Source organism: Pieris napi, chromosome 23 (genome assembly GCF_905475465.1).
Source record: "Pieris napi chromosome 23, ilPieNapi1.2, whole genome shotgun sequence".
Taxonomy (NCBI): domain Eukaryota; kingdom Metazoa; phylum Arthropoda; class Insecta; order Lepidoptera; family Pieridae; genus Pieris; species Pieris napi.
In genome coordinates this window covers 9,483,242-9,499,207 of record NC_062256.1, presented here as the reverse complement: position 1 = coordinate 9,499,207, position 15,966 = coordinate 9,483,242, and the positions used below count along the sequence as shown (strand labels likewise).

Genomic DNA, 15,966 nt, shown 5'->3' with positions numbered 1-15,966 from the left:
AAAACAAAATAAAACAAAGAATTTAGAGGAAAATGAATAAAATTTTTATTGTATTACAAAGAGAAAAGTTTGGCAATTATGAATGAAAAATGATATCTGGCAAATGTCCACCACGACCACGCTGACAGATGTTGATTCTTTCATCAAAATTTTTAATCACTTTTTGGCAAAATGGAGGGTCTATTTCGTTAATGACATCACGGATTTTGAGTTTTAAGGCTGCAATCGATTCGATTGGCTCCGTATAGACTCTGTCTTTAACATAGCCCCACAAAAAAGAATCCAGTGGTGTTAAATCACACGATCTGGCTGGCCACTTAACAGCTGAATTTCGCGAAATTATGCGCTCGGGAAATTTGGTTTGCAATAAATTGATCGTTTCATTGGCTGTGTGACATGTGGCACCGTCCTGTTGAAACCACATTTCAGTGATATCCATGTCATCAATAATAGGCCAAAATTTAGTGGTTAACATCTCGCGATACCGTGATCCATTGACTGTTACCGCATTTCCAGCCTCATCTTCGAAAAAAAACGGCCCAATCACGCCTCCAGACCACATAGTGCACCACACAGTAACACGTTGAGTATGCAAAGCCTTCTCAATAATTGCTTTAGGATTTTCAGAAGCCCAAATGCGACAATTTTGCTTGTTGACGTACCCTGACAAATGAAAATGGGCTTCGTCTGAAAAAATGATTTTTTCAGAAAAACCAGCAGGTTGTTCCTGAATGAACTGAGCGGTCATTCAGGCCAGCGTTGAATGGTCGATCAGCATTAATTCCTGCACCAGTTGAATCTTGTAAGGCTTCAAAGCCAAATCCTTTCGCAAAATTCGCCATGTTGTGCTTTTGGATAACCCCAATTGTGGAGAACGTCGTGAAATTGACAAATTTTGATCTTCTTCAACACTGTGGCTCACGGCGGCGATGTTTTCTGTTGAACGACCCGGTCGAACACGTGTTGGTGTTGGCACATTTTGTACCGAGCCTGTCGACTCAAATTTCGCGACCAAATTCTTAAAAGCGGTCTCAGAAGGACGATTATGCTGGCCGAAAATATCACGAATTTTACGAAATGTAACTTTAACAGAACCACCATTTTTATAGTGGATTTGAATTATTTTAATGCGATTTTCGAGCGAAATTGAATTCATTGTAATAATTGCCAAAGCACCTGCTACGAATACCGCCAAAAACTAAATGTCAAAACTATCACGTTCTCGGTGTTGCCACAATTGAAAAACAAACTTCTTGTTGAAATACCCTTTATCATTGAATTAACACTAGATAACATGTTTTTTATATGTCAGTGTGACAGATACTGACACGGTAGGCAGGACTTTGTTAATAGGCAGGTTTTTACACTGCGCAGGCGACTGCTACAAGATCGACCATAATTTATTTCGATCTTATCATTTCTTACTGAAAACCGTTCTTGTATCATCATCCCATACTCGCGGAGGCATACGTGCACAGATTCTCTTGAGCAGATTAAACAGAATTAATAAACATACTAAAAACGTATCTACAATGGATATATAGCTTATATTAAATATAGTTTTGTTCTATTTAGAATCGTAATAAAAGTATTATTAATGTAATTGTAAAATTAAACATATAAAAACTATAGAAACATTTATTATAAATGCTAGAGATTTTATTTTATTTTTATTTCACTCTATTTTGCTCTCAAACATTATGTCAGATACTTATGATAATTTGTTATAGAACATGACATGAGAACTTGGCACCAGACCAGATCCATGCAACTTCCTCACAGTCGAGTAGCCCCCAATATCGCACACAACTCACGAGGGTACTCTTTGTATTGAAGAAGTAGCATGGATCAAGCGTCCGCAAATAAACACTGTTAATACATAATTATGTAGAAATAATTAACGTAATTAGCTTTAAGGCTTTTTAAAGACATTTCAAAAAGGTTAGTCGACATCACAGGAGACCGAATATCTGGCAGCTACCTCGGACAAAGAATTAGTCTAGCAATTCAAAGGGGGAACGCTGCCAGTATCTTCGGAACCTTGCCGAAAGGGACTCCTTTTAATGATATATTTTAGTTTATGTTAAGTTTAGTTATTTATTCAATGTTTATTATTGTATTATTATTAGTTTCTGTTTATATTTAAAACAAGTTCATTAACGTAATAATAATAGCTAATAATTAACACAACAAGGTTTCTAAAACGACTTGGCAAAAGGCCGACATGGAGAGACCATAAAACAATGAGCACAAATTTTAAAATAAAATACAAAAATAATGGCCTTAATAAGTGCCTATAAATACCTTTTCTAATGTATTGATTGTCCACATAGCCATATTAGCAACCAGGAGGAATGTGACCAGCTGTCTTCCAGGTTTGTTTCTTCGGTGTTCTGAGGTATTGCTTCTACGCCACCAAGCGTCGATTATAAATAAAGACTGTAGGGTTGTCTGTAAATATTTATTAATTAAAAAAAACACAATCCTGTTCTAAGAGGTAACTATATCAACAAGAATGCGTTACCAATAAGAAATGCACACAAGAAAAAAACAAAAAGAAATTAACTAGGAAAAACTAAAGGTAAAGAATTTAAAGCAATAAATAAATCAGTGACTCAGCTTTCTGTATTTGTTTCATGATCATTTCTTAATCTAATAGGCAAGTATATGATCAGCCTCCTGTGCCTGACACACGCCGTCGACTTTTTGGGTCTAAGGCAAGCCGGTTTCCTCACGATGTTTTTCTTCACTGTTCGAGCAAATGTTAAATGTGCAAATAGAATTAAAGTCCATTGGTGCACAGCCGGGGGTCGAACCTACGACCTTAGGAATGAGAGTCGCACGCTGAAGCTACTAGGTCAACACTGCTCTAAAGCTAAATAATTACTGTAGGTACTAACAAATAATAGAACTTTTGTCGGTTCAATCAACAATAAAAAAGGTCCGTTGACCTTATGCAATTAGTTAACTAATGTAATAAAGTGAATCATATGTGCCCTTTTCAAAAGGCTAGTCCTAGATGACTATGACAGGGTAAGGTCAAAGTCAAGGCTCTTGTAAACTCGACTCTTGGTTTATGATATTCGAGAGTCGATAGTTCCCGCTTTGACCTTGACTTTGAAATATTGTATATAATATGTACCCAATTCAATTCTGTATAATCTGTACCAATAGAAATAAAATTAAAGACTTCGACGTAAGGTATTTTTAATTTATAATATCGTTATTTGACATGCGAAATATAAATTATTATTATATAATATATACATAGAAGTAATTATATATAATATATACAGAAGGAAATACTTTTTACGTCACGTCTAAATTTGTGCATATCTTGTAAAAGTTATAATATACCTGGTTTAAAGAAAGAAACTCTGAGAAGAATCCAGTGAGTCCGGAGCTATTCTTTTTATCCATGGTGTGGTGACAGCCAATCAAACTGAACATACAGTAGACGAACATTCCCGACTGCGCCAAAATCAGAAGTGATGTGTCCAAGCCGAGAACCGCTGAAAGATACACCATAAATATATATATAGAGATAGACAGTGAGGGCAGATTTTTCGGCGTCTATTAATTAATAAATTAAGTGTGTGGCTTCTGTGCCTACCAAACCGAAGTATTGCGTCTAAGGGTAAGATTTTGTCAAAATCCAATGCGTATACGTAATTCAGTTATTCATACTATTGATTGATTATTTATTTATTTACAATTGCCAAAGCTCGGCACTCTAATATATTGGCACTCAAGAAAAACAAAATACAAGATTTAATGTGACAAGCACTTATAGGCAAACACGAACAAATAAATAAACCAAAAAATTAAATAAATAAAAATTAAAGGAAAATTGATTTCTAAGTGAGGGAAGCAGCTATGGATATCCAGACCTAGAATGCTCAATCTTTAAGTTTTGGCCAAAACACATTCTTCTAAAGGAGGAATAAGTGGGATGATAGGGAGGCCTGGGGTATCTAGAGGGAACATGAAATTTAAATTTAGTTAAAAGGTTGGGGCAATCAACCTGATCAGATAATCCTTAATATTTTATCCGCAAACGATATATCAATTAATTGTCTTTGGAGACAACATCTCAAATTGCACTAGCCTGGTTGCCTATGTTGAAAATTCTATTCGAGAAGTCACGGAAAAAAATGTATTAAGCTATTGTTAATATTAAAAATAGCAAATAAATAAATAATTGTTTCCGACTCTTAAACAAGACTCAGACAAAATGAATTAAGTATTTGGCTACGTAATATGTTTAAATATACGAGAAAATATATACCTTGCGATTTTCGTTTGTATGGTAAAGCCCTCATTTGTTTTAGAGCGATTACTGTCGCCAAAATTGAGAGCGTGTACAGAATCAACTCGCAAATGTTTACTTCGAATATGGCGTCCTGTGGAAAAATACTTTTAATTTTTTTTGCAAAACAAGCCTTTAAATAGGACTGAATTTATGTTCCTATTGTTATTTGAGTTATATTCTAAATTTGTAAGAACATAAAGAATTTATAATAATACATAACTTTAATCCGGTTAAAAAGTTTTTTCTTTAAATGTGTTAAGGTTATGTCAATCAAAGACAATACTATTGTAAGAACATATGTTGGACTTCCGGACACTTCCAGGATTGTTTATTTTTAAGGCTAATTCGTTTTTTTGCGAGGCAAACGAGTCAAACCAAAAAGCGTGGTCATCGCAGCCTATGGACACCAATTTTACTGAATGTGCTAAGATTTTGATGGAGGAGTATGCTCATTTTTAAACAATTAGAAGTTGCATCTCCCAGGGAAGACCCAAAACCTTTTTATGCACATATATTGTTTCAGTGGGAATCAAAGCCTGGACTTCCGGTTATAAGCCGGTTATTTACCATCCATCGAAGGCTGTATCATATATAGAACTTTTACAAAAAAGCGGAGTGTTCTTGGTGTATAATGTGTTTATATTTTGGAATTAAATATCGCGTATTTAGGAATGTAGAAGTATTGCAACGACGAAAGCCAGTTGTTTTTAAGTTTTTTTGTTAAAATTGTTATGTTTTAGATATTAAATTTGTGTTTTAATAATTACAAATAAAAAAAGTAACCACTTCAAAAGCTCAGTAACACATTCGATGTGTTAATCCAGTCTCTGGGTTTCATCAACGGATATTTTTTTTCTATAGACAACAATCAACACTTAATTAGATATTTGTAGTTGGAAGGCACATATTGAAAAATTACAGAACAAAATAGACAGTTTTGTTTTTGTGTTAAAACGACTAAGGGAAACTGTTAACCATGCTACGGTATTAGCTGCTTATTATGCATATGTTTCATCTATACTTAGATATGGAATTATAATTTGGGGAAATTCAGTCGAAGTAAATAGGGTATTTAAGGCTCAAAAGAAATGTATTAGAGCAATTTGTGGAGCAAACTGTCTTGATAGTTGCGTACCTTTATTTAAGAAGCTCAAAATTTTATCTCTTCCATGTATTTATATTTTAGAGATATCCTTATTCGTACACATAACATACATCGAAACATACATATTTTTAAGTCGAATGTAGAAGTTGAAGTAAGAAGTAGACATGGGATGAAATTGGCTGTGCCAAAAATTAATCTGGAACTGTTTCGGAAAAACAGCTTTTGTATGGCAATTAAAGTCTACAATAAATTACCAAAAGAATTAAAAGATCTTCCGTCTAGATTCTTTAAAAAGCGACTTAGTGAATTACTTTTAGAAAAAATGTACTATTCAATAAATGATTATTTGCATGAAACACCGTAATTGATATAAAGCTAATGATGTAATGTATATAATATAATAGACTAGATAATATAAGAATTGACTTTGAATAATAATGTGAAATACTTTAAGACAAATTTGCGCGCCATCGTGTGTGGCAGAATATGCGAACGATTTATGATTGTATCACCTTAACATTTTGTACCATATTCTTGCAAAAAATAAATTATTATTATTATTATTATGAATTTTTTATTTTTCTATGGACCACTTCGCAGAAATATTAAAACATACTTACATTAACAGTATCACTGTTATTAGCCAAAACAAAGAACATGATCAAAGATATAATTGTCAGGACTATAACAAGGATGCCAGCGAACAGTCCCCTATGAGCGTGAGAACAGTCTACTGAGAAGTTATGGAGTGCATTCCTGCTTCCATGTGGTGAACTGACACCAAGCATGCCAGCTAAAACAAAAAAGCATCATAGATTTACCAGTGTTTTATTACAGCCGGACTTCCAACGGAACTGTGAGAGAACTTAGCGATAAGTCTGACTTACGTACGTCAAACATGTATTGAATTTTGAGGAAGAGGCATACTTCTGTCACGTTACGTATCTGAATCTCAAAATGTATCATCCTTTGTGTATGTCAAAAATTTTATGTAAGACTGCCCTATTTGTCTAGTCATTTGTTCTGCAGGTCTTTGGTTCGAATCCCGGATGAAACCGAAAATTATTATTGCAGGTTTTCAAGGTAAACTTTCCCTCTAAGGAACGGAATGTGTGTGTAATACTGGTGTGATCAGATAATGAGATCATTCCTTATGCCACACTCAGACCTCAGGGAATGGAGCAGAGTATGACTGCGTGAGTATATAAATAGGTCTCCTAAGCTGCTCCTACTCATGCTGCTAATGCATTGCTCCGTATCGGTGAAAGAGTAGAGAACTGACAGTGAACACTAACTGGCGATGATATTACAGTACAGCCCTGCGATTCTGTAACTCACTTTTCGAACTCACACAGCGGTTTTCGCATCGGCGGTCGCTCTCAAATCAGTCGTGAAGCAAGAATTTCATGATTTGGCATTTTGATAAACAATAAATTTTATAGAATGCCAAATCATAAAATGAATGAATGAGTTACAGAATCGCAGGGCTGTATTTAGGGCAATATACGAGGGGTGATCCAAAAATAATGATAATCGTTTATTTGACGACGATAGCGAGGTGATGACTGCTGTAGAGGTGTTTTTCGAGGGTCAAGACAAAGAATTTTTTTCAAAGGGAATTATGGGTTTAGAAAAAACATTGACTAAATGTATTGACTTGCTAGGAGACTATGTAGAGAAAAAAAAAAATTTTTTTTTTAGTTAAACTATCCTTATTTCATATTGATTATCATTACTTTTGGATCACCCCTTGTATCGGCGGTAGCACTAAATTTGCTATTAAAATGTCAGATTTAGTAACTTTCATAATAAAAAACAAATTTCTAAAAACGCTAAAACTTAAATATATAGTTTAAAAATCTGTGTTAAAAGTTAATAAAGAATGCACAAAATATTTTGTTTCCGATAATTACCAAACTGTTGTAAAATTTTCTCGGGTGTAACGGAATTGTTTCGCGACTTTTTTTCATAATTGCTTTTCTTTTCAAAATCTTCCGGCGTGCTCTTTACCTAAAACATAAATCAACATATAAGATTAACTCTTAAATGGTAACATATGATACTATTTATATATTTCAAATCGGGTTAGTTAATAAAAAGAAAAAATATATAAGTATCCTTACTATATCGTTGTATATGTTTAAATTGGGGCATATTCATGGAACCATCAGTAACTATTTCAACCAAATTTAAAAAAAAAAATTTTTTTAATGAATTGTATTTCTTTTTAACTCTTTAGTTTAAAAGTAATTTTAGGGGGTAAGTTAGTTTAGGGGGGTAATGGGGGAGAACGGATTTAACATCTTTCCGGCCCCAACTGTCAACCTCACCTGCACGCGCGGACAACACATCATCCGCGGCGGTATTCCTATACCGTGGTCCCCCTGCTAGATAACAGACGAGGCAATGGCGACCGAGCAGTGGCGGTATAACCACATACCTGACCAGAGGTCAGAAGAGGCTACAGCGGCCTTGGGGTTCAAATAACCCCTAAAAGAACTGGTGCAGAAGGCAACGGGAAACCACTGCAGCTAATCTCCCGAGAAAATCGTTATGGAAGTGGACACAAAAGAATCACGACTGCCATGCGAACCGCCTAGCCAGCGGCGCCGCGCCGCGTCCGGGGCGAGCGGTGGGAAATGGACTACCGGCCATGTTGGAGTAAGAGACCAGGCTCCACGTGGAAATAATGCTACTGGAAACCCCGTCAAGTTACGAAAAATCCAGAAGATAGGCACGTGGAATGTTCGCGGGTTGCTAAAGCCCGGTAAACTTAATATCGTGGAGAGGGAAGTCACCAGATGTGGTTTATCCATTTGCGGTCTAACAGAAACGCACTGGAGAAGCAACGGGCACTTCTTTACCGACGCCCATGCTGTTTACTTTTCCAGTAGCGATGACAGTAGCCAAAACGGAGTAGCGATTCTAATTCCTAAGCATCAGAATAACAGTGTGATAGGGTATGAGGCAGTTAGCGACCGCATTATGTCTATGAAGCTCAAAGCGTCACCTGTAAACTTGAACCTAATACAGGCATATGCCCCCACTAGTGAAGCTCTACCCCTCGTACTGGAGAGTTTTTACCAAGATTTACAAGCAACAATTGCCAAAATCCCTAATAGAGAGTTACTTATAATAATGGGTGATTTCAACGCAAAAATTGGCGCAAACTCTGCCCAGTACAGCAAATCAGTGGGAAACTTCGGACTTGGGGTACGTAACGAAAGAGGTGAAAGACTAATGCAGTTTGCAGACGAGAACAACATGGTAGTGGTGAACAGTCTATTCCAACACCATCCCCGTAGACTGTTCACCTGGACGTCACCTGGAGGTAGAACCAAAAATCAGATCGACTACATACTGATAAGATCACGTTGGCGCACCTCTATTCTTAATGCCCACACGCTTCCTGGGGCTGATTGTGGTTCCGATCACGAACTCGTTATCGCAAAGATGAGGTTGAAGCTCAAAGCCGCTCGATCCTCCAAGAAGACAAGACGGATTGAAGTAGCAGATAACGAGAAATTCACTACAGCCATTGAGCGGAGTTGGACAGATTGGACAGTTGTAAACCACACCGAAGCTACACCAGACACGCTATGGAATAAGGCTAAAGAACTCATCCAAAATGCAGTCACGGAGTCTAGTCCGGGATCAGAAACGCGCAAACGTCAACACTGGATGACGGACAGTACCCTTGCCCTTATAGAAGAGAGGCGCTTTAAGAAAGCCGCAGGAGCAGACATAAGAGAACTGAATCGGCTGTCTGCTAACATCCAAGCCTGCTGCAGGCGAGACCATAATTCCCACCTTCATAGCATTTGTGACGAACTTGAAAAACATGCTATGAAGCACGAGTCTAGAGATCTTTACCACAAAATTCGTCTAATTACTAAATCTCTACCTGCTAAAACCTGGGCTATCGAGAACGACAAAAATGAAGTGGTAACAGAACTCGAACAGATCTCTGAAACGTGGAGGAGCTATTGCCAGTCATTGTTCCTGGATCCGCAGTCGCGACTGTCTATAAGCACAGAACCAGAGCCAGAGAATTTGGAACCAGACATCCTTTTGTCCGAAGTAAGAACTGCCATAAAACTCCTGAAAAGCAAAAAAGCAACTGGCAGAGATGCAATTCCTATAGAGACAATTAAAGCCTTAGGAGAACGTGGCGACCAGATGTTTCATCTCATCTGCAATAAGGTGTGGCAGACAGGAGTTTGGCCTTCAGAATGGACACACACTATATTCACACCCCTGCATAAGAAGGGCTCAACGAAGAAATGTAACAATTACCGCCTCATTGCTCTGATACCACACGCTAGCAAAATATTGTTACATATTCTCAACGAGCGCCTGAAAGCCTACCTCTCTAAGGAGATCGCTCCGGAACAGGCCGGTTTTGTCAAGGGGAAAGGCACTCGGGAACAAATTCTTATTTTACGCCAGATCATAGAGAAGTCAAGAGAATTTAATAAGCCCGTGTTCATTTGCTTTGTTGATTTCTCAAAAGCATTCGACTCTGTGAGATGGCCGGTGCTGTGGAAGACTCTGCTAGACATGGGTACACCAAAACATCTTGTGCACCTTTTAAGACGGCTTTATGAAGAAGGCACAGCTTCAGTACGCACAGATGATGTCCTATCAGGTGATTTCCATCCTAGTGCTGGAGTACGCCAGGGTTGCATAATATCACCGCTCTTATTCAACGTGTACACGGAGCTTATAATGCGCATCACTTTGGAAGACTGGACAGACGGTGTAACAATTGGTGGATACAGAATTGCGAACCTGCGTTACGCGGATGATACCACTTTGCTTGCATCCAGTTCGCAACACTTGGAAGAGCTTCTATCAAGGATGGAACGAGTGAGCCATGAGTTTGGACTAAAGATAAATCGCAGCAAAACCAAGGTGATGATTGTTGACCGTGCCAGAAATAATTCGCCTCAAGTTACTCAAATCGCGAAATGCAACGTGGTCCAATCTTGTGTTTATCTTGGGGCTCAGATTTCAAGCCATGGCGGATGCATCGATGAGGTCAAACGACGTATGGGCATCACAAGAACGGCGATGGACAAGATGCAAAAAATATGGAGAAACAGGAATATAACAAAAGCCACGAAGACCAGGCTCGTGAAGACACTTATATTCCCCATATTTCTGTATGCAGCTGAAACGTGGACCTTGCGAGATGTGGAAAAGCAGAAAATAGACGCTCTGGAAATGTGGTGCTGGAGGAGAATGCTTGGGGTTTCGTGGACCGAGTTTCGTACAAACGTCTCGATACTTCAAGAACTCGGTATTAAGCAGCGTCTGTTTTCAACAGTACAATCTCGCATCCTTACATTCTTCGGTCACGTATCTCGGCGTGGTGATCAGTCCATCGAACGCCTTGTCGTCCAGGGGAAGGTGGAAGGCACTAGACCGCGCGGAAGGTCACCTACGCGTTGGACTGACCAAATTAAGTCGGCCGTAGGAGACTCTGTCAATCAATGCAGTAGGATGACTACTAATAGGCGACGATGGCAAAATGTCGTGAAACGCATCACATCTGCCCCTACTACTACAACTACTTCCTAGCGATCACGACCGCTCTGTCAAGAGTGCACCGAATAGGAAGAAGAAGTTTAAAAGTAATTTAAATTTGTACTATGGTGTAGACCTTCAGGCAAAAAGGTTAAGTCCCTGAGTAGTTTTTTGATGTTTTAAGGAATTAAATATTATGACACTATCTTGTCAATATATATGCAAAACAATATAAACGATTTTAAAACAAATGGTGACTTTCACCAGTATAATACTCGAAACAGAACAAATTAAGCGTACGACTAACCAGGCTCCAGAAGATAAACCACTCCTTATATCAAAATTGTATTCGTTTTTACAACAAACTCCCAAGCAAAATTAGAGAATTATCACTGAATAAATTCAAAGCTCTCGTTAAACGTAAATTAATTAATAAATCTCTTTATAAATTTAACGAATATTTAAATGATCCTAATGCTTGGGATTGATTTAGTCCAGTTCAAACAATGTGTATGATTAAAAACTTAGCGATTAAAAAGAGTGGTGGAGAATTTCTTGCCATTACTTCTTGCCCGCTCTACGCCCTTGACTTGCAAATCTATATATATAAAAATGAAACCCGTTTTCCGTTGTCACGACATAACATGAAAACGGCTTGATCGATTTGTCTGATTCTTTTTTATAATATTCCTAATTCCTAAAAATTGTGTGAAAAAGTCTAAAAACAACACTTTTCTATATTCCCATAAAAAATATTCGTAATAATATTTAAAGGCAATTTGAACTTTAATACCATATTATAAAGTTCAAGTGTTAGTGGAGGGGTTCCGTGAAGGTAAATTTTTATCGTGACATAATGTATTTGTTGTCTTATAACTTTCTTTTTTATATCTAAGCTAGACCAGTGTCCCGAATAGCAGAATAAGTATTAAAAAAAAAATAAAGAATCGACTGTTGGGCGGTACGATGTTCGCCAGGCCAGCTAGTTGGTAATAAATGTAAATTTAGAATCAATTTCAACATCTTTTCTAATGACGTTCATAAGTGTATTGTTTACCTATATGAATTAAGTTAGTTTGAGTTTAGTATATAAGTAATAATAAAAAAAACAAAAATTAAGACACAAAACTGATTTAGTTTTAACGAATAGATTGCCTGCTATTTTGACTAAATAATTGAATTTAATAGACTATATTTTATATTAAATATGAATTGTAAAAACACCAACAATATATAGTAAAAAGCAATCACCTCTTTCCACATTTCATATAAAATAACAGCGCAAATGAGGGAATATTCAATCGTGCAAGGAAATAGGAATGGGGAAGCGTTTTGTACCAACGCCCCCATAATATTTGATCTCCGGCATGCCATTTCTGTTGTATTTTCCGCGTTATCCTTCGATAGAGAGCTCTCTAGATGTTGCATCTCGTGCTTTGTCTCCGCAACAAGTACGTAGAGCCATTCGCAGAGGTTCGCGGCTATCATGTGCATAAAACCAAATCTCTGAATCAATTTATTGCTGCCGGACTCTATGTCTTTGTTGGTGAAGAATATAAACTGCATTTGCGCCAGGGTCAGAGCCATACGAAGAGCTGGAGTCATAGCCGAGAGAACAGAACGGCAACCATGTGTTATTTCGAAGTATTCGCCGAGTTCCAAGCCGCTGTATACCATCGAACCAATGCCGAACGCTGAAATATAATTATAAATGTACAAGTAATTAATTTAATTAGAAATATGAGTTGAGACTCTTAGGCTGTAAGGTTCAGTACCTAGGCCCTAGTTAAAGATTTAAGTTGGCTCCTTCTAGACCGGTGACCACAGAGTTGCTACATTCCTCGCTCAATAAATTAATATCGCAGTACAGCGAGGAAATGCTGCCAGCATTAAAGGGAGAGGGACAGGGGAAATTTGTTCATTTTTCAATTTTTTTATTGTTACTATGTAAGTTAACAATATTGTATATATTATATTATTATTTTATCATTAGATAAAATAATAATATAATATAAATTTGTCTTTGCAATATGAGTCGTTTATAATTTAATTCGCCGTTTATGTTGTTTATTATCTCAATTATAACTATATTTAAGTTTGACTCATTAAACCGGATATCGTGCATACCGTGATGGTTTTAAAGGTTTCATAAGGTACTAAAATATAATAGAAAGCATTAAACAATTAATTTTGATTCTGTCATACAATTTAAAGTTCATAAACTACGCCTTGTATTGTCATACTTAAACAACAGAAAAATTTACAAAATATCACAATAACATTATTTTATTCATTCAACACACTTTCAGGTAAGTGTTTTCTTTTGTGCGTGAAAGAAGAGCTAACTCTTAGGGTCCAATTCTATTCAATATTATTTATATTATAGGTATTATGATTTATGTATGGCCACACATTGGTTATAAATTTTATAAATTGTTTCTTTCTTTTCTGTTTCTGTTGGGGCGACTAATAAATAAATATGTCGATACTAACCGATAGCTCCCAATCGTAAATAGAAACTGCCATATCGAGTTATCACTTCCTTCTGTTTAACCTTCTCGTTTGGAGTGGCTTTACCATTCCTCTCATCCCTTTCTACCACACCTGAAAGATTGATAGTGATTACTGTTTTTTAATTAACCTAACAATAACACTAAGTAATCGTTCCCTTAGGTTTGTACTACCATAAGTGTCCGCGTTTTAATAGACTTTTGACCCTAGCTGTGCACCAATGGACTTTATTTCTATGTGCGCATTTAATATTCGAACGGTAAAGGAAAACATCGTGAGGAAACAGGCTTGCCTAAGAACCAAAAAGTCGACGGCGTGTGTCGGGCACAGGAGGCTGATCTACTTGACTATTAAATTGACAAATGATCATGAAACAGATTCAGAAATCTGAGGCCACTGATTATTTTTATTTTAATTAGTTTATTAAACCTTGATTTTTTCCGACTCTTGTAGAGTTAAAGATATGCAACACTAGTTCTTTGTTTTTCAGTTACGTAAATAATTATATTTTATTTTTACTTTCAAACACGTGTATGAGAACAATCAAATACATATGAAAGTGTATTATAGAAAGGATATACATATGTGAAAATGACATGAGAACTTGGCGCCAGAACAGATCCATGCAACATCCTCACAATCGACTAGCCCGCAGCACACAACTTACGAGGGGACTCTTTGTATTGAAGAAGCTTGGGTCCGGCAAGCATCGGCTAATATACAGTGTAAATACATAATTATGTAGGAATAAAATCTAGTGCGCTACAAACGTGATTTCAGGAGAGCGCTTTAACGGTGATATTCAGAAACGAGGCTTAATGTAAAATGTGACATATGTGAAAGACTTTGACATTCCAGCTACATCTCGACTCTTACTCTTGGTGTGATGGTTGCAGCTCCTTACAAACGCCGTGTAAAACAAACTTGGTGATTAAAAAGAGTGGCGGAGAGTTTATTGCCAGTTCTTCTCTTCCGTTATACACCCTTGATTTGAGAACGGGCAGTAAATGTTAAGGCCAAAATTCACCGGGATTGGTCTCGCGGAGCGCTATCAGTAGTAATAAATGATAGAATCTGAGGCATGGTTCCAATCCCAGATATACTTTTTATGCGTACAAGGCTACGCTGTTACCGTGTCCTGCCCCAGGCTGTTGCTGGTGGCGCCGTGGGGTTTGCACAGTACCACATAACCCACCACTTCGAGGCAGTAGTGCCGCGCGTATGCGTAACGCACCCACGCAAAAAAGGAAACCATTATTCTAAGGGTATATTAATTATTTTTTTGTTGTTTGATATTTCCCGTTAATTGTCCTCAAAACTTAGCCATTGGTCTAACCCTGCTCAATCTTTAAGTATATATGAGTCTTACACGGTCGTGTGCTACAACCGTTAATGAAAGTGGAGACCACCATTTAATTTAATGACAATTCAAATGGCAGAACGCTAGTTGGATACATAAGATGGTATTCTTGGCTGAAGCAATTATGCAAAGGAGATGTGTTTTTAATGTCGCATTTTGTTACGCAAATTACGGCTAATTGCGCTTAAGATTTTTGTTATATTTTGTAAATTGTAATAAATTAAGTTTCTTTATTCAATGGGCAGTATGCTGACTGATAGGAAATTAATTAAATTGTTTAATTATTAATTGTAGCTCTCAAGTTGGAAGTCTGTAGTTATGTGTGCAAGTGTATAAATACGAGTACAGCACGAGATTGGTTTTCAATAATATTCACACCAAGTTTGAATCCCGGGCGAACATAAGTAAAGAGTTAAAAAAAGTAGTTGCCCCTACCACCCTTGATCTCAGATTTGAATCTATTTCGTGATACTGTCGGCGTCCATGCGTCGGGTTGTCTCTCTCCCTAAAATATGGCGAGGGGGCCGATGGCTGGCCATGCGTCATACTCGTGAACGGGTGCTACTTGTGGTGACTGGTCGTACTTGAATTCGTGTATGCGGTGATGTTAATTATTTCGACTAGGTGTTTGCGTGTTGTTCCCACGAGAATGTAAGTGCGTGCTCCTATTTCACCATGCCTCCTGCTGATAGGGGACAAGTCTTTGTTTTTATTTATGTTATTATTATTAATTACTTAAAATGTCATGTGGAACATGGTGTAATGGTTGCAGCTCCTTACAAACGTTGTGTAAAAAAAAAAAAACATGGCGATTAAAAAGAGTGGCGGAGAGTTTATTGCCAGTTCTTCTCTTCCGTTCTACGCCCTTGATTTGAGAACTGGCAGTAAATGTAAAATTAGAAGCATTAATATTTATTTCTTTAATGACGAATCACAAGTGTACATTGTGTTACCTACGTGACAGAGTGTGAGTAAGTGAATTATCTATGCAATTCTTATGAGAAATAAAGTTATTCTTAAACCCATGTTTTCCTTTAACGTACGAGCGAGTGTTTTTTTAGGTGATCAGTCTCCTGTGCCTGACACACGCCGTCAACTTTTTGGGTCTAATGCAAGCCGTTTAATGCGCACATAGAAAGAAAGTCTATT

At 37.2% G+C, this 15,966-nt stretch overlaps 1 protein-coding gene across 3 annotated transcripts in view; it reads right to left on the bottom strand.

Annotated features, from left to right (window-relative positions):
• LOC125061558 (proton channel OtopLc-like) overlaps positions 1-15,966 on the bottom strand; it is a 30,496-nt gene that overhangs the window by 281 nt on the left and 14,249 nt on the right. For 2 of the 3 annotated variants that reach the window (XM_047667031.1, XM_047667030.1), the window contains exons 7-13: positions 13,440-13,550; positions 12,198-12,640; positions 7,331-7,427; positions 6,038-6,210; positions 4,289-4,403; positions 3,358-3,512; positions 2,305-2,451 (exon numbers count right to left, since the gene is read on the bottom strand). In XM_047667031.1, the coding sequence (XP_047522987.1) occupies positions 2,305-2,451; positions 3,358-3,512; positions 4,289-4,403; positions 6,038-6,210; positions 7,331-7,427; positions 12,198-12,640; positions 13,440-13,550 (1,241 nt within the window). The remainder of the gene's footprint in view (positions 1-2,304; positions 2,452-3,357; positions 3,513-4,288; positions 4,404-6,037; positions 6,211-7,330; positions 7,428-12,197; positions 12,641-13,439; positions 13,551-15,966) is intronic. The other variant, XM_047667032.1, reaches the window with a different exon arrangement.